At 47.8% G+C, this 26,912-nt stretch overlaps 7 protein-coding genes across 7 annotated transcripts; 1 reads left to right on the top strand and 6 right to left on the bottom strand.

Annotated features, from left to right (window-relative positions):
• Window positions 1-1,379: 1,379 nt before the first annotated feature.
• On the top strand, window positions 1,380-4,851 carry F5891DRAFT_1124451 (glycoside hydrolase family 55 protein; the record flags this gene model as incomplete). The annotated part of the gene is given in 22 exon segments (XM_041363893.1): window positions 1,380-1,636; window positions 1,684-1,737; window positions 1,795-1,827; window positions 1,877-1,992; window positions 2,048-2,108; window positions 2,158-2,328; window positions 2,383-2,399; window positions 2,457-2,474; window positions 2,524-2,595; window positions 2,653-2,676; window positions 2,724-2,761; window positions 2,811-2,855; window positions 2,905-3,046; window positions 3,066-3,337; window positions 3,388-3,616; window positions 3,665-3,753; window positions 3,886-3,978; window positions 4,031-4,151; window positions 4,253-4,329; window positions 4,379-4,514; window positions 4,569-4,594; window positions 4,654-4,851. 22 exon segments carry the CDS (start codon window positions 1,380-1,382, stop codon window positions 4,849-4,851), a joined length of 2,289 nt encoding a protein of 762 aa, XP_041234448.1.
• F5891DRAFT_30754 (kinase-like domain-containing protein) lies at window positions 4,848-11,388 on the bottom strand. Its single transcript, XM_041371292.1, has 30 exons — window positions 11,114-11,388; window positions 10,965-11,053; window positions 10,766-10,910; window positions 10,594-10,701; window positions 10,277-10,544; window positions 10,111-10,197; window positions 9,854-10,062; window positions 9,732-9,795; window positions 9,512-9,686; window positions 9,312-9,454; window positions 9,100-9,258; window positions 8,927-9,048; window positions 8,813-8,876; window positions 8,301-8,755; window positions 8,220-8,249; window positions 8,075-8,164; window positions 7,990-8,026; window positions 7,920-7,931; window positions 7,775-7,870; window positions 7,637-7,728; window positions 7,460-7,589; window positions 7,289-7,411; window positions 6,875-7,238; window positions 6,644-6,819; window positions 6,435-6,596; window positions 6,143-6,386; window positions 5,751-6,095; window positions 5,609-5,697; window positions 5,350-5,559; window positions 4,848-5,301 (listed from the first exon to the last, which is right to left on the bottom strand). Exons 1-30 carry the CDS (start codon window positions 11,210-11,212, stop codon window positions 5,021-5,023), a joined length of 4,668 nt encoding a protein of 1,555 aa, XP_041234447.1. The 5' UTR covers window positions 11,213-11,388; the 3' UTR covers window positions 4,848-5,020.
• Window positions 11,389-12,710: 1,322 nt separating this feature from the next.
• Window positions 12,711-14,207, bottom strand: F5891DRAFT_1180436 (uncharacterized protein; the record flags this gene model as incomplete). The annotated part of the gene is made up of 9 exons (XM_041365932.1): window positions 12,711-12,922; window positions 12,973-12,996; window positions 13,048-13,261; window positions 13,320-13,328; window positions 13,390-13,460; window positions 13,516-13,697; window positions 13,750-13,810; window positions 13,859-13,946; window positions 14,004-14,207. The coding sequence occupies 9 exons, from the start codon at window positions 14,205-14,207 to the stop codon at window positions 12,711-12,713; spliced, it is 1,065 nt and encodes a 354-aa protein (XP_041234446.1).
• Window positions 14,208-15,904: 1,697 nt separating this feature from the next.
• Window positions 15,905-16,179, bottom strand: F5891DRAFT_995479 (uncharacterized protein; the record flags this gene model as incomplete). The annotated part of the gene is made up of 1 exon (XM_041378328.1): window positions 15,905-16,179. Exon 1 carries the CDS (start codon window positions 16,126-16,128, stop codon window positions 15,907-15,909), a length of 222 nt encoding a protein of 73 aa, XP_041234445.1. The 5' UTR covers window positions 16,129-16,179.
• Window positions 16,180-16,388: 209 nt separating this feature from the next.
• Window positions 16,389-18,658, bottom strand: F5891DRAFT_30697 (uncharacterized protein). The gene is made up of 2 exons (XM_041371290.1): window positions 18,646-18,658; window positions 16,389-18,589 (listed from the first exon to the last, which is right to left on the bottom strand). The coding sequence occupies exon 2, from the start codon at window positions 18,464-18,466 to the stop codon at window positions 16,454-16,456; it is 2,013 nt and encodes a 670-aa protein (XP_041234444.1). The 5' UTR covers window positions 18,467-18,589; window positions 18,646-18,658; the 3' UTR covers window positions 16,389-16,453.
• A 1,562-nt stretch (window positions 18,659-20,220) lies between these two features.
• Window positions 20,221-21,700, bottom strand: F5891DRAFT_995464 (uncharacterized protein). The gene has a single exon (XM_041378327.1). It carries the CDS (start codon window positions 21,207-21,209, stop codon window positions 20,553-20,555), a length of 657 nt encoding a protein of 218 aa, XP_041234443.1. The 5' UTR covers window positions 21,210-21,700; the 3' UTR covers window positions 20,221-20,552.
• Window positions 21,701-23,373: 1,673 nt separating this feature from the next.
• F5891DRAFT_1273323 (cytochrome P450) lies at window positions 23,374-25,462 on the bottom strand (the record flags this gene model as incomplete). Its single annotated transcript, XM_041370129.1, has 11 exons — window positions 23,374-23,661; window positions 23,718-23,840; window positions 23,897-23,978; window positions 24,035-24,121; window positions 24,175-24,277; window positions 24,324-24,446; window positions 24,496-24,745; window positions 24,800-24,925; window positions 24,978-25,114; window positions 25,169-25,265; window positions 25,319-25,462. Coding segments are annotated over 11 exons (1,486 nt in total), but the record flags the coding sequence as incomplete, so codon positions are not given.
• Window positions 25,463-26,912: the final 1,450 nt, after the last annotated feature.

The following is a 26,912-nucleotide window of genomic DNA, read 5'->3' as shown; positions in this document are numbered from 1 at the left end:
GCTGGCAGAAGATCAACGTTCAATGCTGCTGAAGATATGTCGGCATCTACCCAATCCCGTGCAGTCCCGGGGATTGTGAGACAGCTTCCTGATTTCAATAAAGACCAGTCAGAAGACGGCTCGTGGCTCGTCCAATATCAACTGCAAGATGCTCACCACTTGAAGTGAATGCGCGATGTCAAAGCCGAGTGTGCCGGTGTCCGGATAACAGGAAAGGCTGAAAAGAGTTATTGCTGCAGCCAAGACACTTGGACCTCTGCAAAGATCGATTCTCAGGGGAGCAGTATTAGAAGGAACGAAGGTCTTTCTTCAATAGGTCTGACAAGTTAGGAGAGACTCAGGGACAAATCTCATGTGCACTGGCAACCTCGCGATGCTGCAAGGCAAGTGTCTGTAAGATTACTCATATATTACTATTCCCATATGGCACAGATGAGCTGACTAGTTCGGTCAATTGCCAGGAGGCCCTGACTGAATCCGGAATCATGATGATGATAAGAGTTCTGGGCACTCACTCATCGAAAGACGAAGTTGTCTTGCATCGACTTTCTCAAGGTATCATGTTCATCTGGCAAATGAATGAGCGTCCAGTGCAAGAGCGGGCAGCCTTGGGCACTCACGGAATGATGAGCACCATGCCTTTTCAGAGCGAAAGACTATCCAGGCCCACAAGGGTCCAGGGAACGAATTGTGGTTTCTAGTAGGCAAGATTTTTCCTGTTGTGGGACCGCGGAGTTTTAAAAAGTAGCCTCTGACACTACCTTTTTGGTCTTGCACGTCGAGCAGCTTTAGCAACGAGTGAAGCACACTCTTGCCCTTTTCTCTGTTATCAGGTGCACGACTTACTTGCAGATGGCCCGGAATGTTTTAACTACGCTGTACCCGGTCGCACCACGGATTTGATAGCCGAATTATCCGGACAAGCTGATTGTGTACTTGAAGTAAGAATGCAAGTCTAGGACTCTAGCGGCAATCTGCTGGTTACCGCGTGCTAAATTGTTCAGCATCTCCCGCGGTAATGATGATGGGCTAGGTTGCGCTAGGTGAGCCCATTCCGAACGTAGTGAAACGCATATTCCATGTGTTAGAAGGAATCACTTACATGGACAAATTGTAGTTCCGTGGCACCTCGTGGTACACCTGCTCCAAGCCTTGCTGTCATACTGCGGATTCCCCAAAATGCAGGCGCACTGTTCGGAACTGTATGTCATGAGTTTGTTCATAACCGCATACCTCTCCTGTCAGCTCTTGAGGTACTGCTAATCAAGAGGTTACCCAATTCCGCTAGTCGTCCACTTCATTACCCTCAGCAATATAAAAAGGTGTTGGGTTGTGTCCACTTTCCTCATTACTTTCGCTTTTATCACCCGAAGGAAGCAATGTCGCATTACTCAAAGTCTCTCCTGTTGAGTTCACTGTTAGCGTTATCTACTCTTGTCTCAGGGTTGGGCAGATCCTGCTCAGCACCGTTGGGTGGTGGAACAGCGGCTCCAAGTGATCCGTATTGGCTTCAGACTATCAAGCATCAAGGAACTTCGGCTTTCAACTCGGACCCCAGTTCTTACCAGGTTTTCAGGAATGTCAAGGATTTTGGAGCCAAGGGCGATGGTATCACCGACGATACTGCTGCTATCAAGCAGGTTATTTTTCTTTACCCCAAACATTAACTTACTCATATCCCAGCTCGGCCATGTCCTCCGGTGGACGTTGCGGCGGCGGATCTTGTAATTCTTCCACGTCAGTGCAGAGCGTCACTGATTCTCTGCGAATACATTAACCGATTGTGGCATTCAGTGTTACTCCTGCCATCGTGTATTTCCCTACGGGGTAGGTCTGTTCGTTCATATCACGAGATTGCCTGCTGACCATCGGACAGGACTTACCTCGTCTCCTCGGCGATTGAGACGTACTATTACACGCAGATTATTGGGGATGCAAAGAAACCCCCAACCCTCCTTGCCAGCTCGTCTTTCAATGGATTTGCAGTCATCGGTACCTGATCCGTCATTTTCAATGTAGACGCCACCTTACGGAAAATTTTACCCAGATGCTGATCCTTACATTCCCGATGGTTGGGGTGCTCAATGGTTCACTAACCAGAACAACTTGTGCGCTATTTTTTCTGCGAACGGTGTAGCATAGCTCATGGGCGTCTAGCTATCGTTCCGTTCGCAACTTGATAATTGACCTTAGGCAAATCCCTGCATCAACTTCTGCAATTGGTTTGCACTGGCAGGTTTCGCAGGGCACTTCGCTCATCAATATTGTGGTCGAGATGTCCACCGCTTCTGATAACAACCACCAAGGAATGTTCATGGAGAATGGGAGGTGAGAGACTCGCTTTCTTATCTCAGACCTTACTTCTCAACCTATCACTATCAGTGGCGGTTTCATGGGAGGTGAGCATTTTGAATCTGTTTTGATACGAGAATAAGAATGTCAAATTCGCATGGCAGACATTATGTTCAACGGAGGTAAATCCATGTGATTGCTTTTATTATTCTTTTTGTAACATTCCGCCAGGAAAGTACGGTATTCAAGTTGGTAACCAACAATTTACGGTCCGTAATCTGACCGTCAACAATGCCGCAACTGGTTTGTCCTCTCGTCTATCAATATGTGATGATACTAAATACCCATATCGATCGACAGCTGTCTCTGGCATCTGGAATTGGGGTAATGATCAGCTTATTGAAATCTATGCAGTTCTCATGTTCTTCCAGGATTCACGTTTCAAGGAGTCACGATCAATAATTGCAAAGTATGTGTTTAACTTGTGAATATTACCAGTGAGAATTGACAGATGACAGATCGGCTTTGATTTGGCGACCGGTGGAACGTCAAAAAGCAATCAGGTTCGCCTTCGCGAGTGTTTGAATTTGCAAATAGCTAAATACTATCTAGACCGTCGGTTCAGAGGCTATCATCGATGCAGTTGTGACCAATACCTCCATTTTCGTTCGCTCTTCGGTAGCGAGCAATGGTCAACTGGCTGGCTCCCTCGTTCTCAACAACATCAAGCTGAGCAATGTTCCCACCGCAGTTGGTGTTGCAGGTGGAACTAGCAGTTCTCGCTGGTGGTACGACGACAATCGCTTCCTGGGGTCAAGGAAATGTGTATTCCGGAACCAGTGGGTCCAAGACATTTACACAGGGAAACATCGTCTCTGCAAATAAGCCCTCCGTACTTTTGGATAGCGCTGGACGAATCTTCGGAAAGGCTCATCCTCAGTACGAGAACTATGCTGTCAGTCAATTCATCAGCATCAAGAGCCAGGGTGCAAAAGGCGACGGCCACACAGATGACACTACCGCTATTCAAAACGCTCTTGATGAGGTGTGGTTTGTTACTTCCTTTGTTGAAGTCAAGTTGACGACTGTTATCAGTACGCTGGATGCAAGATCATCTTCTTCGATGCCGGAACGTATTATGTGACCGATACCATCACCATCCCCGCTGGAGCTCAGATCGTCGGTGAAGCCTGGTCAGTCATCATGGCTGGTGGGAGTGCTTTCAGCGATCAGAAGAACCCTCGTGTGGTTATTCAAGCAGGCGCAGCAAATTCTCAAGGTGTCCTGGAGATAAGCGATATGGTCTTCACCACTGCAGGCCCTAGTACGTGTGGAAATAGTCTACCTTGTTTCTGAACCTGATCTCTCACAGCTGCCGGTGCCATCATGATCGAGTGGAACGTGCATGATCCATCTGGTCAGCAAGCAGCGGCAGGAATGTGGGACAGCCATATTAGGTTGGTTTTGGTTCTCTCGTGGATTCGGGATGCGCTAACGATAATGGTACAGATTGGGTGGAGGTAAATCTTTCGAGATTTGTTAATGCAGAAACGTTCTAACTTCTCCTTGTTAGCTGCCGGAACAAACATGCAGTATTCACAATGTCCCCCAGGCTCTGTCAATAGCGCCTGTCAAGCTGCTTTCCTTGGGATGCATTTGACTTCTGGATCGAGTGCATACCTTGAAGTACGAGGATTAGAAGCCCAAAAAGCTTCTCTAATTTGATATTGTCGCATAGGGCACATGGGTCTGGACCGCCGACCACGACCTTGATACTTCCGGCTCCTCTAATATCTCGATCTTTACTGGTCGCGGGATTCTTTCCGAGTCTCGTGGCCCAGTATGGCTTATTGGCACATGTGCGTGGCTTTTGTGACTCTCGTGACCTCACCCTGACAACTTGACCTAGCTTGTGAGTGATCACCAAACTGGGACATTGTCGCAATGCTTATTCGAGCAGCTGAACACGCTGTGCTGTACCAGTATAGCCTGGTGAACGCTCAGAACCACTATATTGGCTTTGCCCAGACTGAAACGGTATGAACTGATCTTCCTATCAGGTTCATTCTATCTGATGCCGCTCAAGCCGTATTACCAACCCTCTCCGGCTGCTCCAGCACCTTATAACACTGTCTCGACCTACAATGACCCTACCTTTTCGAGTTCGATCGACATGGCCTGGGGAATGTACATTCAGTCTTCGAACAACATCATCATATTTGGTATCTACTCTAACTTTCCCTGTTCTTGCACGCCATTAATAATCACACGCACAGGAGCGGGCTTCTATAGTTTCTTCCGGGTGAGTGGACTGCGCTATCCGGATCTTTTGTTGCTTATCCGAATCGATTATTCGTTCAGAACTATAGCCAGGACTGTTTGACCACCAACACTTGCCAACCACAAATTTTCAACGTCGACTCCGCGTCAAACGTCACTGCATACAGTGTGTCAACCATAGGTACTACATACCAGCTCAGCGTGTCACAGGATGGGGTCATCCGCTCCAGCGATAATGCCGATGGGTTCCAAGAGACTTTCACAGCTTGGAGCAAGTAGGAAGGATTAATTGAATCCGGCAGTGCTAAATTTGAATACATCATACGAGAAGTCTGTGGTTTCCAGTAATACAAGTCCCTGCGCGAGAGAATACGAATTCATAACTACAAAAAAATTGAGTAGACGGTGGGCTTCATAAAGTAAGGTAAAACAAGTTCTGGGAAATTGGCTAGTTGAGAGTGAGAATTTGCATGCGTTCCTCTCGTGTAGCATACAACAGCAAATAAGGGAATCCTTCAGCTTTTCGCTTAGCAGCTGCTTCGCGAATTTGCTGAGCATACGTCATGTAAATAGTAGGCATGGACGCTGTGATTCCCTTCCAAGTCTCTTCATCGGTGATCCAGGAGGCATTCTTCACCAGGGTATCAAAGACCGCATTCGGAACATCAACAGCAAGCATCGGCAATCCATTTTGCACTGCCGTTTTGAGATGCTCGGCCCTTTCGTACGCTAAATAAACGTCAGTCGACTTGAAATTACATCTGTAATTGGCATTACCTCGATCGAGAAGGATTTGTTTGACATGCTTTTTCTGCTTCTTCGTATCGACGGGTAGAATGAGTTGTACTTCAGGGGCGGATGCGTCCTTGGATGGTGCAGGAATCGTAAGAGTATCAGGGTAGGCAGATGAGCCTGAAGTAGCCAAGTCTACGCGTTTCTGCTCAGCAATCTGGTGTTGAAGCCAGCCGACAAGATCTTGGCGTGAAACTGCCCTTCGATCAGCCTCGAAAGATGGAAAAGTTCAAAAAATTCAAACCTTCATAAATCGTGCCCTTCAAGATGCTTTTCACTTTGAAAGCGGGCTGCTCGCGGCGCACGGTGCGGGGTCGAGGATAAATGGCAAATCTTATGCCAGACATCAGTGTAGATGTTTTAGGTAATTCTGGTTTTGAACTTACAATATTCCTTCGCGTGAGCATGAGTCGACGTGACTTTCATGTTCATATTCCAGGAGATTGGCATCGTACATGATATCGGCGCTGATGTTATTTTGCCACAGTAGAGAAGCAACCTCCAAACGGTCCTGCAAGTAGCCTGTCTGATATGAAAGGACGTAAACGTCGCATCTCCGAGGGCTCCAGAAACCGAATGAACGCTGTTCCTTAACGAGTGCTTTGACAGAGGTGCTCTGGAAGGCCGCTAAGGCCATCGCGATCTTCTCAAGAGCGATTTGTACGGCGAATGCACAGATAGGATCCGTTCTAGGTTTCAGATTGGAATACTGAGCGATAAGATTGTCGTATCTGTTATAGATGTCAAGTAACATCAATTTCAACATTGGATTCCATACCGTCCGGCTGCAGCGAGAACATCCAGCCGCCTAGTTCGTCTGACCACTTCGATACGCACTCCCTCCTTGAAATGCATGTGATGAGCGCCCCACATCAATGGATGGAAGAAGACGGGAGCCGAGAAACCCGCAGATGTGGCAAATTGAATTGTTTGCTTGATTTCCTCTACAGCGGGCTTCATGACCGTAACAAGGGTGGGCGAAACCTTCTCAAGTTTGGATAGGAGGGTGTCGATGTCCTCATCTATTCCTGCAATTAGCTTATGCGCATTGACGCCTGTTTTCAAATCACCTATTTCAGCAAGGGCTTCTAATTCATCCGTCGTACTCCTCAAGAGGCCTTTCTTCAACAAAGAGACTCGCTTTTGTGGAGCAGTGGACTTCGACTGGTTGATGATTTCTATCACCGAAGAACGGAGCTCCTCCGGAATACGATTCAAAGCAAGATCCGCGACTAGTTCTATGTCAGTGAAAGTCGAGAAAACACAAAAAGCTTCATACTCTTAGAATGAGAGATATGGATCTCGTAGTTCTGAGCAAGATTTGGGAAACTGTTCAAGCAATTGCTGAGAAGAATGAGGAACTCGGCTCCAGCCGCCATCAGCCCATGCTTGGTATCGGGAGTGATGATGTCAAGAACCGCTGCTTTTGTAGCCTTTGGATGTCCTGGGGCAGAGCTGCGGATAGAACCTTCGTTAAAAACACGTTTTGAAGAAGCTTGGAGAGACTCACTTTGGCCGATAGATATTCGTGATATGGAATCGCTTGATTCTTCGCAGGCCGGCTCGTGCAGCCAACCGAGCGAAAGGTACTAGCGCGTTGTTGGGCAAGCAAACCATTTCTCCGTGACGATCAATGAGGGTAGCATGATTCTGGCTCTCTTCGGGATTGGATAATGGTAGCAAAAGCGGAGGTTCCATGTCAACTGCGCCATGAAGTCGGAAGATGGCTGCGATTCGGTCCTCAACGATGTCGTTCAGGTACGCGTGCTCGGGAATTTCAGCTTCAATGTCGTACAAATAGCTTCGAGCCTGATTTACAGGCTGATTAAACAAGGCAGACAATACGCCCTGGTGGTACGGAGAGTCTGGTTTAGCTGCCGTTTGCGCATAAGCATCATCGATCTTCGTACAGATATATACATACTCATCATCCGTAGAGCTCCTTTGAAGTATTCATCCTCTACTCTGGGAGGGAGAAGAGAGCTCTGTGAGAGTTCCAGTGCAGATGGGCGCCCGGCAGGGTCATGGCGAAGGAGCGCAGAAATAACTACGATGGTTCAGCGCGTTAGACTACTTTTGATCGATTTGAACCAACTTTGTTTTTGGCTAGAACGGTGAGGCTCCCAATCTCGAGGGAAGTATACCTCCTGCTTCCTTAGGTCTTCGAGCACAGCTATACGCTCCGCTCCCGTGGAGAAAAGAAAGTTCATCTCGAAGAAAACAATCTAAGAAGATTCAGGCTATGTTCGACGGGTTCTCAAAGCTTGCTCACCCCCAAACTGTACATGTCGGCTTTGTTGTGATTGCGAGGTCCTCGTTTCCTAGACTGGACTTCTGGAGCGATGTACAACTTAGTTCCGACCTCTGTTCAGCGTCAGCGATAACCATTGTTGAACGATTTGAGACAAACCGAGTGTTAGTTCAGAGTCTGAATGGACGACAGACGGTGATAGATCTGAGGGGTCAACAGCAGCTAAGCTCGACGTGGCCAAACCAAAGTCTCCGACTGGTCACAACGTCAAATATAGCACTCGAGAGCACAATAAAGTACTTGCCTTTGCAGTCCCCTTTCCCATCTGAGTGAAGGGTGAGCGTATCGGAACAGATAGTAAGAGTAGTGCATACCAATGAAGATATTCGTGAGCTTGATATCTCGGTGAAGCTGGCGTGACGTGAGAACAGACAGTAGATCAAGTGAGACTCCACATACAATACCCATGCTACCCATGTGCACCAAGGCATCGAGGATTTGATAAAACAACCGCCAAGCCTCTTCTTCAGACAAACCCTCTGCCACTCGCTAGACAATGATTATTCAATCGATTCATGTAAAATATGGGTAACGAATGTCGCACCTCTTTCAGAGTCTGACGCTCAACAAATTCCTGATTGAAGACATAAATTTAGTGAAGACGCTTATGGTGTACAAATCTTACCATCTGTATGTACAACGTTCGGGGCTGGATAGGATCTTTCGGAGTATCTTCGTCTGTGGTATACTCCGAGGAAAAGAGGTTTCCGAAATCTCCATCGCTGTCATCATCCTCTTCATCCTCTTCGTGGTTATCATTCTTGATCTCGGGTCGTGTGAAATGAATGCTCGGAAAAGACGTCTTATTGGACCCATAATCGTCCAACTCTTCCAATTTTACCTTGAATGGATCGGATGTCTCGCTCTCGTATGCTTTGGGTACGGATGTCATGGCACCCTGGGTCCAAGAATCAGATCCAGTGTCGGAATTTGAAGACATTCTGCTTGAATTTGACTCGTTGAATTCAACCCACGTCGTGTAATATCGGACGATGAAACGATGCGACAGCCGACTTAAAGCGTTCACTTCGCGGAACAGCTTGTTGTCGTCCTTATCTGATCGTAAGCGAATCTTTTTCACTGTACGTCGACGCAAAGTCTATCAGATATTCGTTTCTTGAATTTGAAACCACGTACCTGCATAGATGCGATTATCAATCTTGTTTCGAGCTTTGACCACAGATCCAAAGGCACCCCTGCCCTGGATACTAGCGTAAGCGAGAGAACAGGGAATCATATACATTTAAATACCAAGAGTTCGAGCTCCTCCCAATCCTCCTTCCAACGACTGGCCGGAGCAGTGCGCTGAGGAACTCGGAAGTAGTCATTCTCTGGAGAACCAAAGTATCCATTGGATCTCGGAGTCCTGAGATCTGGAGAAATAGGTGAGATAAAAGACACGGAAATGAACTATCAGGTGTTACCGTTGCTAACGACTGGAATTGTTGTGGGAATTCCAATTCGTCGTGGGCATTGGAGAGGCGCTGCTGATGCCAGTTCCGCTAAAAGGCTCAAGCAAGAAACTTTCTTCGCATGCATCAACATATTCAGTGCGCATGTTTGGAGAGTAGGAGAAAGAGCCGCTGGAAAGCGGAATAAGCTCTAGCACAACAAAGCGTGACAAAACATGGGTTACCAGCTTGCACAGCTTCATTAGGATCACTAAACTGCCTCATGACGTCTCTTCCATTGACCATTTGCATGAAGATTACTCCAACGCTGTGTATATCGCGTCCCCGAGTGTATGATAGAACCGACTCAAGGACATCTTTGGATAACCTGCAATGGTCGTTCAGATGATGAAAATCCCTAATGTACCATCCCCACAACACTTACCAAGGTGTAGGACGTATATACTCTTCCTCATTTACGTTTGATATGCCGTTGCCAAACGGATTAGACTTGTGGTAGTCCTTCAAGCGTGCATGAAACCCAACTTTCCCTATCCTGACCATCTTAGCGTGGGTTCTATTCTCTCTCGTAGCAAGATAAATGCAAGAAATGTCAAGACCTAGAACGATATGAGTTGCTGTGTGGGTCAAGACACGGGTCGTACCTCTGTGAATTATATCTGCTGAATGGACCGCGTTCAGGGCAGACAGAATCTGACCAAGATATTCCTAGAAGAGTCAAAGCATTTCAATGCTACGATAATGTTTAAGAGACTTCATGACAAACTGATGCGCGATCTTCTCGAAGACGTTCACAATCCTCAAGAACGTCTTGCAATGTTAATGCAGGTCTTTGTTCGGAGAGAATAGTCAAGCGCGGTGGAGCGGCAGAGTAAGGAAAGTGCAGTTTGACAGCAAGAGTACTTAGAAGGTTTGGGTGCTGGATATTGATCAGCTTCTGGATCTCAGCTTCTGCTGCAAGTAACTTTTTCTTCCCTAGAAAAAATGAGCCAGCTGACTTGGAATGAGGCGTGTCTATCGCACCTTGAGTAGTTATGTAGTAGTCCGAGTTAAAGCTGATGGTGTGAACCTCGAGCGGCAGTGTCGCATTCACGTCGTCACACAACGGATCTGCAATAGTATGTGATACCAAGACACTCTTCCTCGACGGTAAATATTCTAGACAATACAGATATAAAATTAAACTGACCTTTTCGTGGATGAAACATCTTGACGGCATTAAAACGTACTCCCCTGAATTCGATTTCGTTTGGAAAGGACTCCGTGAGGGTGTCTCCTGAAGAGGGAACTTCAGTAGCATCAGACTGCGCCCTTCGTCGAGCTGCCTTGTACTGCATCTCCTTGGCAAGCATATGTCTCTGCGCATCAGCCTGAATCTGTTCTTGAAGTTCTTCAGCACGTTGAGCTGCTAACTCGAACTCCCTTTCGGCCTCTTCCTCCTCTCGTCGCTTTCGTTCCTGATCCAGATCTCAATACATTTCAGTAAGACAATAATGGTGATCGTACCTTTTCTTCTTCCAAGGCACGCTTCGTCATCTCAGTGGCGAGAGAGCCGGAGGATTCAATGGCGGGATGGACATGATCAGCTAGCCATTCTTGAGCCGACGTGATGATCTGGTCGCAACAAAACGCGCCATAAGTGGCACGAACATAGCTTAGACTGTGGATATATGCGCACCTGAAAGACCATTTCAGATCCTCGGAGCATCTGAGCCTCAGAATGAATGGCTTTCTGAAGAGTTATCTCATGATCATGGTTGATACCGCGAGGCTTCTGTATAGTGAATACTGGAGTTGCAAGGGTGGGATATGTTTTAGGTAGTCTAACAAGACGTTTGTTAGAACGGATATATATATGAGCACTAGGATCGTCTGACTTGATATGCAAATGGAAGTAGACCTTGGAGGCATGGATTGGATCGGGATGTGTGACTTTGATGATGAATTCGGGCAATCTGGTGGCTCCCTAGACATGCACATACACATACACATTTACGAACTAGCTCAATAAGACGAACAGACAGACCTTCCAAGCCTTTGGCGGTGGGGGCTCAAAGAAATCTGTATCATAAATGGATTTTAACGCTGTGATTTCGAGTTGTTGGAGTTCTTCAGTTGTTTCCATTGTGATCAATATGGATGAAAGGCAAGAACGCGCGGCGCGTGGGTAATGCTAGATGTGTATGAGGGTCCTGTGGACCTCAGCACTCAAGCAATCATGACCAAAACTCTGTGCTGAAAAGGCGTGGTGATAAAAGCGGTCTAAAAACAGAAATTGATTGATGTAATATGGCTCATGGCCGACTCATGTAGAGTCACTTACGTATATGGCTGTTTGGCTTTGTCTGTCAACGGCTTCTAATCCTAATATGTGTCAACAAACATCTACCTAGGCTACGGTTCTAAAATCAGCACGATCTTTTGCAACTTGACATTTTGAGGACCAATCCAAACTGGCAGCATGCGCAAATCTAGGTATCCAGACATCGGAATTTGAAGATATCAGAAGGACCATTGGTTGATGGTCCTTCTGACCTCTTCAAATCCTGAAGGTACTAACCGTAATCAACGACTCGGAGAGCAACGATGCGATTGCGCCGATCAAGTGGTTTGTTCTTGGTGCGCAAGTGTGTCGTCTTGTTTGCTTCTGTGGGCTTGAATACATGATACAAGCATAAAGGTGAGTCTTGTCTGTATCCATTAACGTACAGACCAAAACTCCCGACGATCTCTGTTCTTCAAAAGGCATATACCTAAAATCATCCGGCGCCCACCACCACGCAAACATGAAAGTCATATCATTCACTTGTCTCAGTGTAACTGGCCATTTTCTCCAGGACATCCGAGAAGTGCATCCAGGAATGAGCTGGAACTAGCTATCTCAGGTGGGGGAGAACCATTCATCCAACCGGCTCAACTCGGACAGAAAAGGTTCGCATAGATCTGGCCAGAGTGCTAAATGCTTGAAGCCTGAAATTCTATCATCAACGGACCTCGGATAGACTCTGTTCGTGCAAATCAATAATTTACAAGGACTGATCCTTCGGGCCTTGGACATACGTTCGGTATGTTGACGGTAGATGACGATTTACCTTTTAGACATCGCATTACCTTCTTGTTCTTATCGCTATCGACATCACATGCAGCGCACTCGTCTTCGAACTTCTTGCTTCTTGACCATACGAGCCCTCCGCTAACTTCTTCGCCGGTTCATTACCTAAGCTCACTTTATCTTTCGTATATAGCTCGTATCGGCCTGTAGCACACCTCAGTATTGTTCTATGCATACTGAGGTGACACTCGTATCGCACTCGCACTCATGTACCCTAGCGTCTCTCCCCGCTAGTTCTCTCAGCGCGTATACGGTATAGATCAATAACAGCCCGGAAAATGCGGCGTGAGACCGACAACTTATAAGTGTGTTCTCAGATCACGATATTACTTAGAACGCACGTATAAGTTGTTGGTAATTCGAGCTGCTCGTCTCAGTGCCAAAACCTTTGAGCCTACCCACTGCCTGTGCTTCACATGTATCTACTAGTATTGATCGTGTAGAAACTTTCATTCTCTTGTTCATCCATGACGCTACATACAACTTATCTCGGGTTCTTGTATAGAATGCATTACCATCCCTTTGCTTCATAGTCTGCCAGCGTGTCCCTCGTCATCTCTGCCATAGTTCGGTACTTGAGCCCCAGGATTCGCGCAGCCTTCGAGGTGTCGTATTGAAGGAAGTGCACTGTGGAGGGGTGTCCAGTACCAGCACCGGGGTTACCCTTCGGTAGACCACCTGTGGCGAGTTTCGGTGGCGGCGAGATTGTATTAGCAGCGTCAACTACAAGATATCATGTGAATGATAAAGCAACAGCAACGGATAGCACCTACTGAAATCTTGCCATTTCCAAAGTCCTGGAGAAAGGTAAGTGCACGATCATTGCTGGATAGACGGAACTACCGTACCTGCACTGACGATAATTCGTTCGCCACCTGCAGCTTCCTTCTCGAGCGAGATGACATGCGCTTCCGCAAGGTCACGCACGTCGATCCAGGTTGTACCGAAGGAAGCAAGGAACTCGTTTGTTGCTCCGCTAGAGTTTGGTTGGGCGACATAGTTGTAGAATAGTTTTGAGGACGTGCCCAATCCGGATGGTGCTGTGGCTTCATTGATAGCGGGCTATTATGGAAGTAGGTTAACTAAGGGAAAGTCAACGAGAAGCACGTCTATGACATACCCCAAAGACCTATCATTGAGAAATGGGTGAGCTCGTCCCGGTTAAACTTCCTGACATTGAAAAAACTCACATAAGGTGGGTTAAGGACAGTGAGATCCCAGCCAACACTGGCTTTATGTTTGTTCCAGAACTCCCAGGCCGCTGTAAGAATATGAGAATCGCCACTTCCACGATAAGTATGCTTGATAGCCCGTACCTTTCTCAGCGAGAGTCTTCGAAGCACGATACTTCATCATATTAGGCGCGTCACGACCTTTTTCCTTCAGAATTTCCAGACATTGCTCATTCCAGTTCAGTTCGGAGAAAGTGAATGGCGTTGTCGTGTCACGCAGAACCGCAGCTCCCGATGAAGTGATCACGATACGCTTGACGGATTGGCTGACGCGCATCAATTAACAGTGCACATCTTCGGCGACGACGAAGCACCTACCCATACTTGAGAGCGCTCTTCAGCATCCCAACTGTGCCATTAACTGCGGGAATGATAAGTTCTAGAAACAGGTGAATAGAGATCAGCGCATTAATTTGTGACAATGTACCATCCGGGTCATCTGCATTCATGTGAAAAGGGGAGGCTGTATGCTCAATAGCATCAACGCCTTTAACTGCCTCGTCAAAGGCTCCTTCCTATTTGAAATACATCACCGTAAGGTCCCGCGCGATCACTTTCTTGAGTATGAGCACCTTTGTGATATCTTCAACAACGACGACCTCATGCTTATCACCATACGAGCTGAACAGTTGCCTGAGGTGTACTGCCTTTTCCTCAGACCGAACTGTTCCACGGACAGAGTACCCTTTCTCGAGAAGGGTGCGCACAACCCAGACCGCGATATAGCCGTTCGCGCCAGAGACGAGAACCTTGCATGGAAGTTGGACGGTCGGCATGATGAAGTGTTTGGGGGGAAAGATAAGGTTGCTTATGACTGCACTATCCTTATTAATATGTGCCGGAAGTTTAGCGGAAGTCGAGTTCCCGGATGATTGATAACCTTTCATGTGACGCTTGGTCATCCGACTCGGATTAATCAGAGTTCTAGTGTATTTAACGTTCAAATCAACATTGATATTGAGAATGATTCCTAGCTGGCCACGTCCCGCACTCCGGATGCATGCATGGGTCACATTTTCTCAGCACATGTAGGCAGGTTGGGTGACGAGCGGAGGGGGGTGTCCGAGAAGGAAGGATGTGGAGGTGGACACAATTCGGATGCAAGCGCAAGCTAGGAAGAATCCGAGTCAACACCTCAAAACAGATCGGTTATTCGTACCCAAGTATTTTCCCTTTCCTCGCAGTCACTACCCCACAGGACAGCCCATAGAGAGTACCGCGTTGTTTGTTGCGGCATATAAATACAGCATCTCTCTCAGCACATGCGGCGGCCCCGTCTCAGATCTCATCAAGCTCGTCGCGGTAAATAGGTCAAATTTCAAATTTCAAACTGAGTGACCGTGGCATGTTTGACCACCAGACGGGCCGACTCAGCCGAGTCACTTGGTAGCTCGACCTGTTGCGGTTCAGTTTATTTACAGGCACGTATTCTCAGTTCTGCAGTTACCCGGAAGATTGAGCACGGTCGGGGTGGACTGACAACTTCATTTAACTCCTCCCCAGGATCAATTGCTGAACGCTCAACCTGGAGATGGGTGGTTGTATTGATTTTTCCACCAACCTTTCATTGCTGAGTCCTGACGCGGCTGTGAAAATCCTTGCATTGTTTGGACTGCAAGAAAGTGAGTGATATTTCGTTCTATTTAGCTCGTGACGCCCCCGTCTTGTTGGAAAGGAAAGCGAAGGTTTATGTTCATGTCCAAAACAGAAATGGAGTATTGGAAAGCCGAAGTCCAGATGACGTAGAACCTCAAGGCTTCGTTCGTCGTTCAACGTTGCAACCTTAATGTGGTATAGCTTTGGCTTGGTGAGCTATATCTGACCCATCTCGAGTCGTTTGATGGTTACGAAATGCGCATCAACGACACCGACGATAGCAAAGCGGTTCAAATGGACGGACAGACCGACGAGCTAACAGTACGCGGTCCTGTGAATTTCGTCACGATGCGGTAGGAACGTCTTGCAGCTTTTGTTGTTCGTAACACATCGGGGATGTCATTATCTAGAACGTTGGAGCACAACCCGTGTGGCTTAGTCTGGAGCACCCTCCTTCTTGAAGCAATATTCTTTCGCTTGCGACTTTGTTCAGTGCTCTGCTGCATACATGTTCCAGCCATGCATATGATGATAGTCTATCTTACTCGTATTTTGGTAGAGTCTTCTCATATTTGATGTTGTCACAGAGGATCCGGCATGGTGCAGTGTAATGGTGTCTATCACATATATCATGGGGGCAGCAAGCGTAGTTTGCCAGTAGCACCACTCACCGGATGATATTCTACGACTACACTTAATAACTCAGGACTGTGACGATGCAGGACTAAATCAGATTCATTCAGCGAGACAGCGTGTGACACTAGTACAGTACAGAATAACAAAGTATCGTGCAGAAATAAGTAAGCAACAACAGAGCGAGGGGATGAAAACAACTAACAAATACAGCAAATGGGATAATATAGCGAATCAAGTCTCCAACTACACACCTATGTGAACAAATACAATCCGCTGTTCCAATGGAATATCACTGCGCTGCAATTTCTTCAAAGCCTTGTGCAACGCCGTTGCAGCGCGCGTGCAGTCCAATCTCCCTGAATCATCGATCAGGTTCTCGTAAAAACCAGACACAACCTCCTGTGCGACATCATCCTTGACAGACCACATGGAACCGATCACACTACGAAATCCGGAGAATTGCATTGCGGCAGCGAGATGGATCGATTCATCGGGACTCTTCTCATCGCCCACGGTAGTGTGGCAAGCCGATAGGAACGCAAACTGCAGGTTTTGCCAGTTGTATCGGATGATGTCCTTGATCATCAATGGCCCATCACGCATCGCGAAGGAAGATTCAAATGGTCGTCGTCGATTCGGCATACCGTGGCAGGCCAGGTGAAGCCACTGGTGATGGTTCAGCGCATCCAATGCACCCTTGACCGTTGCGTCGCTGTCCTCGAGCAACGTGAAGGACGACACGGCGGGCACGAGACGCTTGGCGACAACGGCTATCTCGGGAGCTACACATTCAAGTGGCTTCCCTCCATCGGGGTTTCCTTGACCAATGGCAACAAAATGTTGCGGGGACGCATCCCGTGAAACCTGCTGTCTCGCACGAACAAGAGTTGCCAAAGTGGGGGTGTACTGAGGAGATATAGATGTGAGACAAACAATCTCTTTTCTTCTCATAAGCTCCTGCTGCATGTAAAGGAAGCAGCGCGAACTCAGCAGTGGGACACCACCAGATACGCGAACCACGGCGAATATTTGATACCTCAAGGGCTTGTACTACGGGGCCAACGACGCCATGCCAAAGTTTACGAAGGATGCTGACAAGCTTGAGTTGAGCATCAAGAGAACCAAATTGTTTTGAAAGGGATTGAAACTCGGAGGACAAATCAGAAACTTCGGTGTGCGTGATACCGATTGGAACGTGGACAGGATCTTGATCGCTCAGGACAATCAAGGCGTCGCAGCAATACTGGCTAGTATTGACAATGATGACAGGACCGTCTTCAGCTGCCTTCTGTAGGTCGGAGAAAAGGGGAGGGAGGAGAAACCGAGAAAAGTCGGGAATCATGCGGATCCGTGAAACCACGTCATCCCATTGCATGGCAAGTTGCCGGATTTGCAGAGACTGGTCTTCAGTAGACTGATCGAACGCGTTACGAAGGCGAAAACTCGACAGTCTGAACTCTTCTGCCAAGGCCGCGCCGGTGTCACCTGAAACGGAAAGTTCATCCAGTGGCGTGCTGAAGCGTGCCAACTGGGTCCAGAACACTGCACGACCTTGCTCCACCAGCTCCACCGCAGTCGTCAGCGCACCATGACGAACACTGCATGAAAAAGCATCTGTGGCAAGGGAAGAAACAGCCTCCCTGAAGACATCGAAATGATGGAAAGAAGGCGACAAGAGAGCAACCTGCTGATCGAGGAATTTCAGTGCAGTCTTATAGGCAAGCAATGCAGAGGCGTGATTGAGGGTGTCAGCGAAGGCCGCCCATGATTTAGCAACACGAAGATCTGAGCGAGATGCTGCATGTGATAGGTGGGAGAGTTGAGAATATAAGCTAAATGCTTCATCAAGGTCAGACTGGGCGCCGCGCTGGTGGAATCTGTCTCGAAGGCTCAGTGCAAGATCACTCAGAGACGAGGATCGCTCTGGATGACCGCAGGGACGGAGGAGTAATGCATCCCGATGCAGCTCGATGGCTTCATCAAGGTCAGACATCATGCCCCGCTGCTCGAATCTATCTCGGAGGCTGATAGCAAGATTGTTCAGAGACGAGGATCGATCTGAATGACCGGGGGGACGGAGCAATGATGCATCCTGATGCAGCTCGATGGCCTCATCAAGGTCAGACACGATCCCAAGCTGCTGGAATCTGTCTCCAAGGCTGTTTGCAAGATTGTTCAGAGACGAGAATCGATCTGAATGACCTGGGGGACGGAGGAGTAATGCAGCCTGATACAGCTTGATGGCCTCGTCAAGGTCAGACATGATCCCACGTTGCAGGAATCTGTCTCGAAGGCTGTTTGCAAGATTATTCAAAGACATGGATCGATTCGGATGACCGGGGGGACGGAGGAGTAATGCATCCCGATGCAGCTCGACGGACTCATCAAGGTCAGACATAATCCCACGCTGCTCGAATCTGTCTCCCAGGGTGTTTGCAAGATTGTTCAGGGACGAGGATCGATCTGGATGACCGGGGGGACGGAGGAGTAATGCATCTCGATGCAGCTCAATGGACTCATCGAGGTCAGACATAATCCCACGCTGCTGAAATCTGTTTCGAAGGCTGGCACCAAGATTGCTCAGGGACATGGATCGATCTGGATGACCGGGGGGACGGAGGAGTAATGCATCCAGATGTAGCTCGATGGCCTCATCAAGGTCAGACATGATGCCACGCTGCCGGAATCTGTCTATAAGACTGATTGCGAGATTGTTCAGAGACGAGGATCGATCTGGATGACCGGGGGGACAGAGGAGCAGTACATCCCGACGCAGTTTGATGGCCTCGTCAAGGTCAGACATGATGCCACGCTGCTGGAATTATCTCCGAGGCTGAGTGCAAAGTTGTTGAGAAATAAGAATGGAATTGAATAGCCTGGAGGATAAACCTGCAACCCAGCTCGATACACTAGGCTAGTAGTGATGCTGTAAAAGGTCTCATATTGAGCGCAAGATGAAGTGAGATCGGGGTCAATACACACTTGGCGAGTTGAAACTGCAGTACTGGTACACCGAAGACCCGCTACTTGAGAGAAATGACACGGTGAGTGGTCAGCGATCCCAGGAATTCAACGGCGAACTGGAAGGCCACGGTGAGATCGAGGCTCTGTTGGAAAACTATATGAGGCCGCTAGGTGCAAGTTGCAACTTGTAAAGTACCTGTGCACGTCGCAAGGTGAATACATGAGATCGCACAAATGTTGCAGGCTTGTTTTACCGTCAATCTGCTGCAAGCCCTTGCCAGCGAGCTCAGGAAAACGCGTGCATTGACAATATGGGGGGACATCACTGAACCGAACTTGAACTCCCTATGACCTGATGTTGATTACATAACGTCCTCTATCAAGGCACACCGTTACTCCCACCTTAGGCCTTAGGCCTTAACGTCAACCATCAATACCATCACCAGCCTTGTCTAGTGTGTTGTCCCATTGTCTTGGATTGCGCACATGGAGATATGTAACATCTATTTCAGACACTGACAAGAATGTCTTAAATATCCTTCACGCTGTAGGGCACTTGTGCCAAAATACCAGCCCTCAGCACGAAAATAATACCACACCCCAAAGCTCATATATACATACGTGATACATCACTGCAAGGTCCTACAACCCCTCTCCATACTTCAACGACGCCTCCTCTCCAAACCGTGGCTCGAAGCGCGCAGCGAAGCGTTTTAGGTGCGCAATTACGCCATCCACAAAGCCCAAATGGTCAATAGGATTCTCCGGGTCCTGTGTGATCTTTAACGACCATAAAAGGTATGAAGATCGAGCAATTCGGAATGTGTCGCCCGGGGCAGATTTTGCATGTCGTTTTTCAATACTACGGCACAACGTGGTTTATCAGGAAAAGGTATACCTGCATCGAAAACCGTATGAAGGGAACTTGAGCTTGAGGTCTTTCACGGTTTTTTCGTCGAGCCATCTCTCGGAATCAAACTTGTCAGGGTTGGGATAGACGTTCGGGTCGAGCGAGATAGCCCTGTCAAAGCATGATCAACGCGCAGACGTGCCATCAGCTGTTATGCTCACCGGATCTATACTACCTTCGACAGAATGCCACAAACCCCATACTTCCGGATATTGTCACGGTTAGTTTCATTCTGACGGTGCTGTTCCTCTAATGACGCTTCAACAGGGCATCGCCCTCATGGGAGCAGGTATCATCTTAAATTATCACTGCGTACAGCTTGACATCGTCGATTGCTTTACGCCTCGTACTACTTTTGATGCTTTCCCCATGCGTTCGATCACACCTATCTAACGCCTCGTACTACTTTTGATGCTTTCCCCATGCGTTCGATCACACCTATCTAACGCCTTTCGTAGTCAGCGCTGGCTGCCGTCTGTTTTCTGCGGTCATTAGCTGGCTTCGGCTTTCTGTCATCTGCTCCAACGATATACAGCGCACTGAGATTCAAAATTGCGATCAAGTCTCCGCTCTTGTTCCTTTCCCTGTCGCCGCTATTGATTGTACCTGCAGACCCTGAATTATGGGGAACGAATCCGGAACCGCAGTCGATATGCGCAGCGAACCTAGCTGCGTGCGGCTGTATGATAATCAAATAAACGGTCCGTATGCTAATCATGTGTATCATATCTCCTCCATTCCAGAACCATACCCTACTATAGAACTACAGTGTCTTGAATGATGTATATGCTAAACCATTGTCCAGATTGCGATGTAAGCCAAAGTAGTTCGCAATAGTGAATGGACCACCCTAGTACAACATGTGGGTAATTAATGATTAAGGTTGAATTATAGATATCATAGGATAAAGGATAGCATGTGTGGTGCTCGAACATCGGTGCGCCTTTCTGCAGAATTCACTTCCTAAGCTATCGTGATACTCCGGTGCTCCTCCCCTCGCCCTGGACTGAGCGGCCTACGGCTGCTTGTTTGCCCGCTTATTCATGCCATCCGTCAGCGAAGAAAAGACAGGGACCGAGAAGCGGCGCGCCTTCGTGCCGGGTGCACGAGGGCCAAGCAAGGACATACTCCGCATGATGCTCTTCCTCTTTGATTTCTTTTCCGTGTTGGGGACGTCCTCTCTGAGAGGTTTTGCTTGCTCAGGCATTTCCACTGCGGCCGCGGAGGGCTTGGACGAGACCTGGCCCACGTCAATGACGTTGACAGGCTTCACAGGACGCGAAGGTGTGGCACAATCTGCGAACGATATGCGTCGGGTGTGCGCAGCCTCATTGACAGATGGGTAGAGCTGCAGAATTGAGGTTGGAAACCCGGGCTTTGAAACAACGTTGACAAGGGTTTCAGTGCTGTTATTTCCTATGAAAACGACTGGCTCCAGGGGTGTCTGCGGGGTGGAAGACGCAGGCAAAGGTACCGTTGATTTGGAAATGGTGGGAAGTGTTGAGCGGGATGTTGGAGACTCTGGCTTGAGCTGGATTGCCATAGTGGCTTTGGACTCCAAAGGTGTTTCAAGGACGAAGCCCTCTGGGATGAGAGGCGTTTTTCTCGCATTGCGAGTAAAATAAAAGATGTCGGAGAACGAGATCCAGGAGGACATGGTAGTGGCTGGCATGTAAGTCTCTTAGTATGGATGATGACCTCGAGAAAGATGGCCTGCACCCTAGAGATATATACAAGTAATGATCCAAGACAAAAGAAACGAAAGGCGTTTTTGAATGAAAAAACGAGAGAAGCATGACGGCGCAGAAACCGGAATTTATATAGCATTCTCTCCTCTCAGCTAACGCTGTGCTATCCGTTCCTATTGCCGACATGCATAGGAAATGTGATGGTCTGGGCTGTGAAAGTCACGGTTGTGAACGTTATGAATCGCTATCATGACTGATAGCCTTTGGGTGGTTGGTGACTGATTGAACCGCTGCTAACTTGTTTAGAGATATAGGCTTTGAACAGGACCATAGAAGGAAATTCGAGTTGACGGCTTTTGGGTTAGGCTGTATCGCGGACTAGCGGTGTCAGGCAACCGATGTTGGATACGTGAGCGCTCCACGTCGCACGGGAGATTTCACGAACGGCGTAAGATAGCCATTGAAGCGTGTATTGGCAGTTAACGTTACGAGAGGCTCGGAGCAGTGGGCGCTTAGTAATTGCCATAACCAGAATTATGTAATGCCTTGTGGGAATCGCGTAACTGTATTCGGTGCGTCTCGTTTTTGTCTCTCCCTTCGAATGATACTCCTAGGGATATGGCATAGAAGCGCGGACTAGTAACACGGGTGGTCCCAGACTCGCCGCTCAAATCAAGAATATCCTCATCCCTTCGAACAGGACAGCTTCAGAATTTCAACCAATTATACATCGACGCCCTCGTTGCCGAGCCAGGTTCATCAACTTCCTACATACGATACTCCTGCCACTTACACCGCAACAACGTGATGTCAAGATCGATCAAACCGTACTTGAAATATCTGGCCCCTTCGTGAAGATCAGATTCCTCGGACTGACTGCTTAGCCCGATCATGTTACAAACTGTCTCCGCGGCCAGTATATTGCTCAAAGGCAAACACCTGAAAGACAAGCTTAATATGCGCATGGCGCAGGAAATACTCCAGCAATACCCTGAACTACGGGAAATAGTTTGCTACGTCTGTCACACGCGCTCGTTCTCTCACATCGCTGAACGTTGGGAAGGCTGCGGATGGTTTCTACGAGTACCTGAAAATAACAACATGAAGTTCAGGGGTGGTGGCATGCACAGGCCATACTATGCTAAGTTTCGTTCGATCGTCCAAAGTTCTGGTGCAGGAAAATCAAGACTAATGTCCGAGGTCAGTGTTTTATAGCCAATGTTCATATCAGGTAGCTAAAACATCGAACTAGCTCCGGAACAAAGGTGTTATTGTTTGTACATGAACCTCCGTGATCCAAGTGATCTGGGCTACCCTATGTGAGACCTAGTGCCTGCGCGTATATATGGATGGAAAATACAGGCTGCGCTCAAGCCAAGTATACCTGTTAATGTATACTGTGGGTAGTATTATTAGCGCGAGTGCCCGAAGAGTAACGTAGGGGCTTACATCTCAGTTCCAGTGGAAAAGACTGAGATGTTTCAACGACGGGGCGTATAGTTTTATCATACGGGTAAGACTGAGACATACGAAAAGGCTCGTTCAGCTGAAGATGGCTTGATTGTGCCCGTCACTCATCTCCGGGTACGTCCGTTCTCTCAGACTCCATCATGAACATACATAAACCAGATGTTCGTGGAGGATCGTAGAAGGGTTGAAAGACAGGCATGTTCTGGAAGATCAGGTTGTGCGAATTGAAACCACCTTTGAAGTGCCGAGTGAGAATTAAGCGAGAGATATCACATAGCTTAAGGTGTTTCAGAGGTGCCTCGAAGTGAAGGTAAAAAAATATAGCTGATGGGGTTGTCAGTCACGTTAAAGACTACCGTGACCGGAACCATGAAACTTGGAAGGACACAATGATACCTGTGTCAACTTTGAGAGCAAAGTCGAGCTGTCTGCTCTTCGTTTTGGCCAGTTAGAAAAAGAAAGCGCATGGGTGGTGGCAGAATAATTGAAGGAAAAGTCAGCACCATACGTCATTTTATTCGGGGACTGTCTGTAAACGGTTCACGATCAGCCATACGATTTGGAGTGTATCGAGAGATACTTGATGTGTAGTAACACCAAGGGGTACAAGTTCATTATTATAATCGTGCCTGTTTGAAGATATACAAAGTCAGGTGTAATGGGAAAATTGAGTCGGATAGACAACGAAAAGACTCCAGAATGTAAGACAAACTGCTGTGCACCAAGATTCAAGTTTCGAGAATAAACGCCTCTTATTTTCCCGGTGAGCATAGTTCCCTGATCACGTTCTTATCCATCCTCCTCGCAAAGCATATCTCAAACGGAGCAGCATGTATGTTTGCAGTGTCAGAGAATGCAAGCGTGTCAATCTTCGCTGCAGGATTCTCAGAAAGGCGAAAAGCCCACAGAATAAGAGCCGTGTTGACAAAGACCGACCGATTCGCGACATGCTGACCAGGACACACTCTGATATTATCAAGTAATGCATAAGAAATGCTCGAGAGATAAAGAATACCACTCACCGGCGGCCAAAGCCATAAGTAAAAAACCGGAGGTCACCGCGCACACGACCTGCATCGTCGATCCAACGCTGGGGATTAAACCTGTGTGGTTCAGGGAAGATTTCAGGGTCATTTGCAATGGCCCTGAACCACGAGCGTCAGACCCAAAGGTGAGAGGACGAAAATGATTGCCTACTGACCAATGGTTCCCAATAACAGTCGCACCTGCCGGAATGAGGTAGTTCTTCCAAACGATGTCCTTAATCGTGCGATGCGGAAAGCCTGTAGTGCAAGATGGTCGATCATTATCACGTCATCACAGCTCAAATAAGACGTACCTCCAAGACTGACAGGTCTCCACCTGAGACTCTCGAGCATGAACGCGTTAACCTGCGGCAGCATTTCCTGGTCATCAAAAGTCGGCACTAATAAGGAGCTATGTGAATCAGTAGATGGACAAAGAAAAGGCATAACTTACGCCGCGTACGCCCCACGACGTTATCAAGTTCCTCTTGCACGCGAGCCTGCGCATCTATATGAGTGGCAGCAGCCATCATCATAATTGTGATTGCGGACGCAGTCTACAACAGTTGTCAACTTAAGACGCGATGCAATGTAAGAGCTCACCGTATCAGAACCGGCCCCAAACATCGTTCCTGCAATGTATGCCAGGTCCTTATCTTCGAGTTGGTACTGTTTCTGGTGCTCTAACATGAACCTCGCAAAGGATGGCCTTGCAGTCCCCTCACGCTTCACAGTGACGAGTAAGGAAATTGCTTGTCGCAGTAAAACCACGAACCATTTGTCTTCGCACAGCGTCCAATTGCCCGTTAAAAAGAGCGAGTTCCTCTTTGTGCCATGCCTTCAGCTGACTCAGGTAGCCTGGGACAAAACGCAGGATTGGATACGCATCCACAAGGTATGCTCCCGGCTGGATAGCTCGACCAAAACGCGCAAGAACCTTATTGACGGCAACAACTTCAGGATCTGTATATGAGGTCGGAGTAATTTTTCCATAGGTGAAGGACATGACCACAGAAGCTGAATAACTTAAATGCTCGGATTACCACCTGTACCGCGCGAGAAAGAGCTAGTGTTCGCACCGCATGGCATGACCTTGGTGATTCTTTGGGTCATTCAAGATATCTAGAATCAAATTCTTCGCATGCCTGGTCTGGATGGGCTCGTAGGTCTCCGCAACCTTGGGTTGCATGCCTGCATGCAAGACCCTGCTTTACATTCAGTCTCGCTGATCGTACCTGGTAGAGAAAAGATGCGTACCTGCGCAGCCGGCGCAATCTTTCACCAGAGCCCTCAAGGAGCAGTCCCAACCTGTCATGCAATATCTCTTGCACTGCAATAGAACGCGGACGGTCGGCGACATTTGCTCCCTCTTTCTCCATGATATCCACTGCAGCCTATGATGTGATCTACTTCATGTCTGGCTAGACAATGAGATGTTTTATGCTGACCTGATGACGTCCTATAACTATAAAAATCCTATGGCCTTGTTTGAGCGAGAACACAGGTCCGTATTGTTCTGTCCATCTCGCAAATTGAAACGGCGCACTGCATGAGGGGTTAGATGGAGATCATGTTGGTGTCCTTTGCCAATGACTTACTATGACTTTGGCATTGTATTTCCTAATAGCCAACGTCCAGGCGGTCCAGGCGGCAAGGGCAACCGCCTTGCGGCCTGATATCGTTGTTTTACAATCCAGACGCTGGTTAAGACGATAAGGATGCATGCAATGATAATCGCCATTGTTGAATGGTCGGGCTTCCTGATAGTTACAGCACCCCACCACTTTGCAACATGTTAAGTACTCCAGAGTTGTGACATAGCAGTGACTTGCTGTGATGGGCGATGGGTACGGTGAGATTAAAATGCACGATTGCACTGACTTGTACAAAGACAAGTTCAACACCTCCACCATCAATCGGATGTGGTGTACTGCGGTCTTCCTATAGTATAGTAGGAACCTAATGACTACCCTCGTGATTAGCAGCGGATACGCGAATGCTAAAACATATCAACTCCATCCAAAGATTTGTCGTTCTCTATGACCCATTGGATTGGTTGTGCCACATGACCGTCCACCATCAAAGGTTTACAAAACATTATAATGGAAGTCGACTTGGAAGCGAAAGTGCCAAAGTGTACTGTGACCGTCTCTCACGACTCCACGAGTCTAGCCAAAGTGGGTCACCATTCTAAAAATAAATCGTTGCCAACTTCAGTAGCCGCTTGACTACGCCTATGCCTAACTTTGCCTTACTATCCCACCCCACAGAAGTCGGCAGTCACGCTTTTTCGCAGGGTTTGGTGTGACGGAATGTGACTACTTGTAACAAAAGCGTAACGTTTTCCTGCCAAAATGTGTGACCTGCCGACTTCCCTGGGGTGCCGATTGCACCGGAAGGGATAGTATAACTCCTCTTCTTTGACGACAAACAAGTTACAACTAGGCATAAGTGATTACCTTTAGCCCGATCATGTTACAAACTGTCTCCGCGGCCAGTAAATTGCTAAAAGGCAAACACCTGAAAGACAAGCTTGATATGCGCATGGCGCATGAAATAGTTTGCCATGCCTGTCACACGCGCTCGTTCTCTCACATCGCTGAACGTTGGGAAGGCTGCGGACAGTTTCTACAAGTACCTGAAAATAACAACATGAAGTTCAGGGGTGGTGGCACGCACAGGCCATACTATGCTAATTTCTGTTCGATCGCTCAAAGTTCTGGTACAGGAAAATCAAGACTAATGTCCGAGGTCAGTGTTTTATAGCCCATGTTCATATCAGGTAGCTAAAATATCGAATTAGCTCTGGAACAAAGGTGTTATTGTTTTGTACATGACCCTCCGTGATCCAAGTGATCTAGGCTACCCTATGCGAGACCTAGCGCCCGCGCGTATATATGGATGAAAAATACAGGTTGTGCGAATTGAAACCACCTTTGAAGTGCCGAGTGAGAATTAAGCGAGAGATATCACATAGCTTAAGGTGCTTTACAGGTGCCTCGAAGTGAAGGTAAAAGATATAGTTGATGGGGCTGTCAGCCACGTTGAAGACTACCGTGACCGGAACCATAACACTGGAAAGGACCCAATGAGACACGTGTCAGATTTGAGAGCAAAGTCAAGCTGTCTGCTCTTCGTTTTGGCCAGCTAAAAAAAATCGCATGGGTGGTGGCGGAATAATTGAATGATAAA

The sequence above is a fragment of the Suillus fuscotomentosus genome (assembly GCF_016647785.1).
Source record: "Suillus fuscotomentosus strain FC203 chromosome Unknown F5891scaffold_1, whole genome shotgun sequence".
In the NCBI taxonomy this organism is placed as follows: domain Eukaryota; kingdom Fungi; phylum Basidiomycota; class Agaricomycetes; order Boletales; family Suillaceae; genus Suillus; species Suillus fuscotomentosus.
This window is presented reverse-complemented; position numbering and strand designations above follow the sequence as displayed.

What these genes read in the sequence shown, in the direction of transcription:
- F5891DRAFT_30754 (XM_041371292.1), bottom strand. Translation starts at nt 11,212, where the DNA reads ATGGAAACAACTGAAGAACTCCAACAACTCGAAATCACAGCGTTAAAA. An exon ending in AGCGTCAGACTCTGAAAGAG is followed by an intron (nt 8,165 to 8,219) that starts GTGCGACATTCG and finishes ATCATTGTCTAG; the next exon opens with CGAGTGGCAGAGGGTTTGTC. An exon ending in ACGAATATCTATCGGCCAAA is followed by an intron (nt 6,820 to 6,874) that starts GTGAGTCTCTCC and finishes TTCTATCCGCAG; the next exon opens with CTCTGCCCCAGGACATCCAA.
- F5891DRAFT_30697 (XM_041371290.1), bottom strand. Translation starts at nt 18,466, where the DNA reads ATGTCTGACCTTGACGAGGCCATCAAACTGCGTCGGGATGTACTGCTC.
- F5891DRAFT_995464 (XM_041378327.1), bottom strand. Translation starts at nt 21,209, where the DNA reads ATGCCAGCCACTACCATGTCCTCCTGGATCTCGTTCTCCGACATCTTT.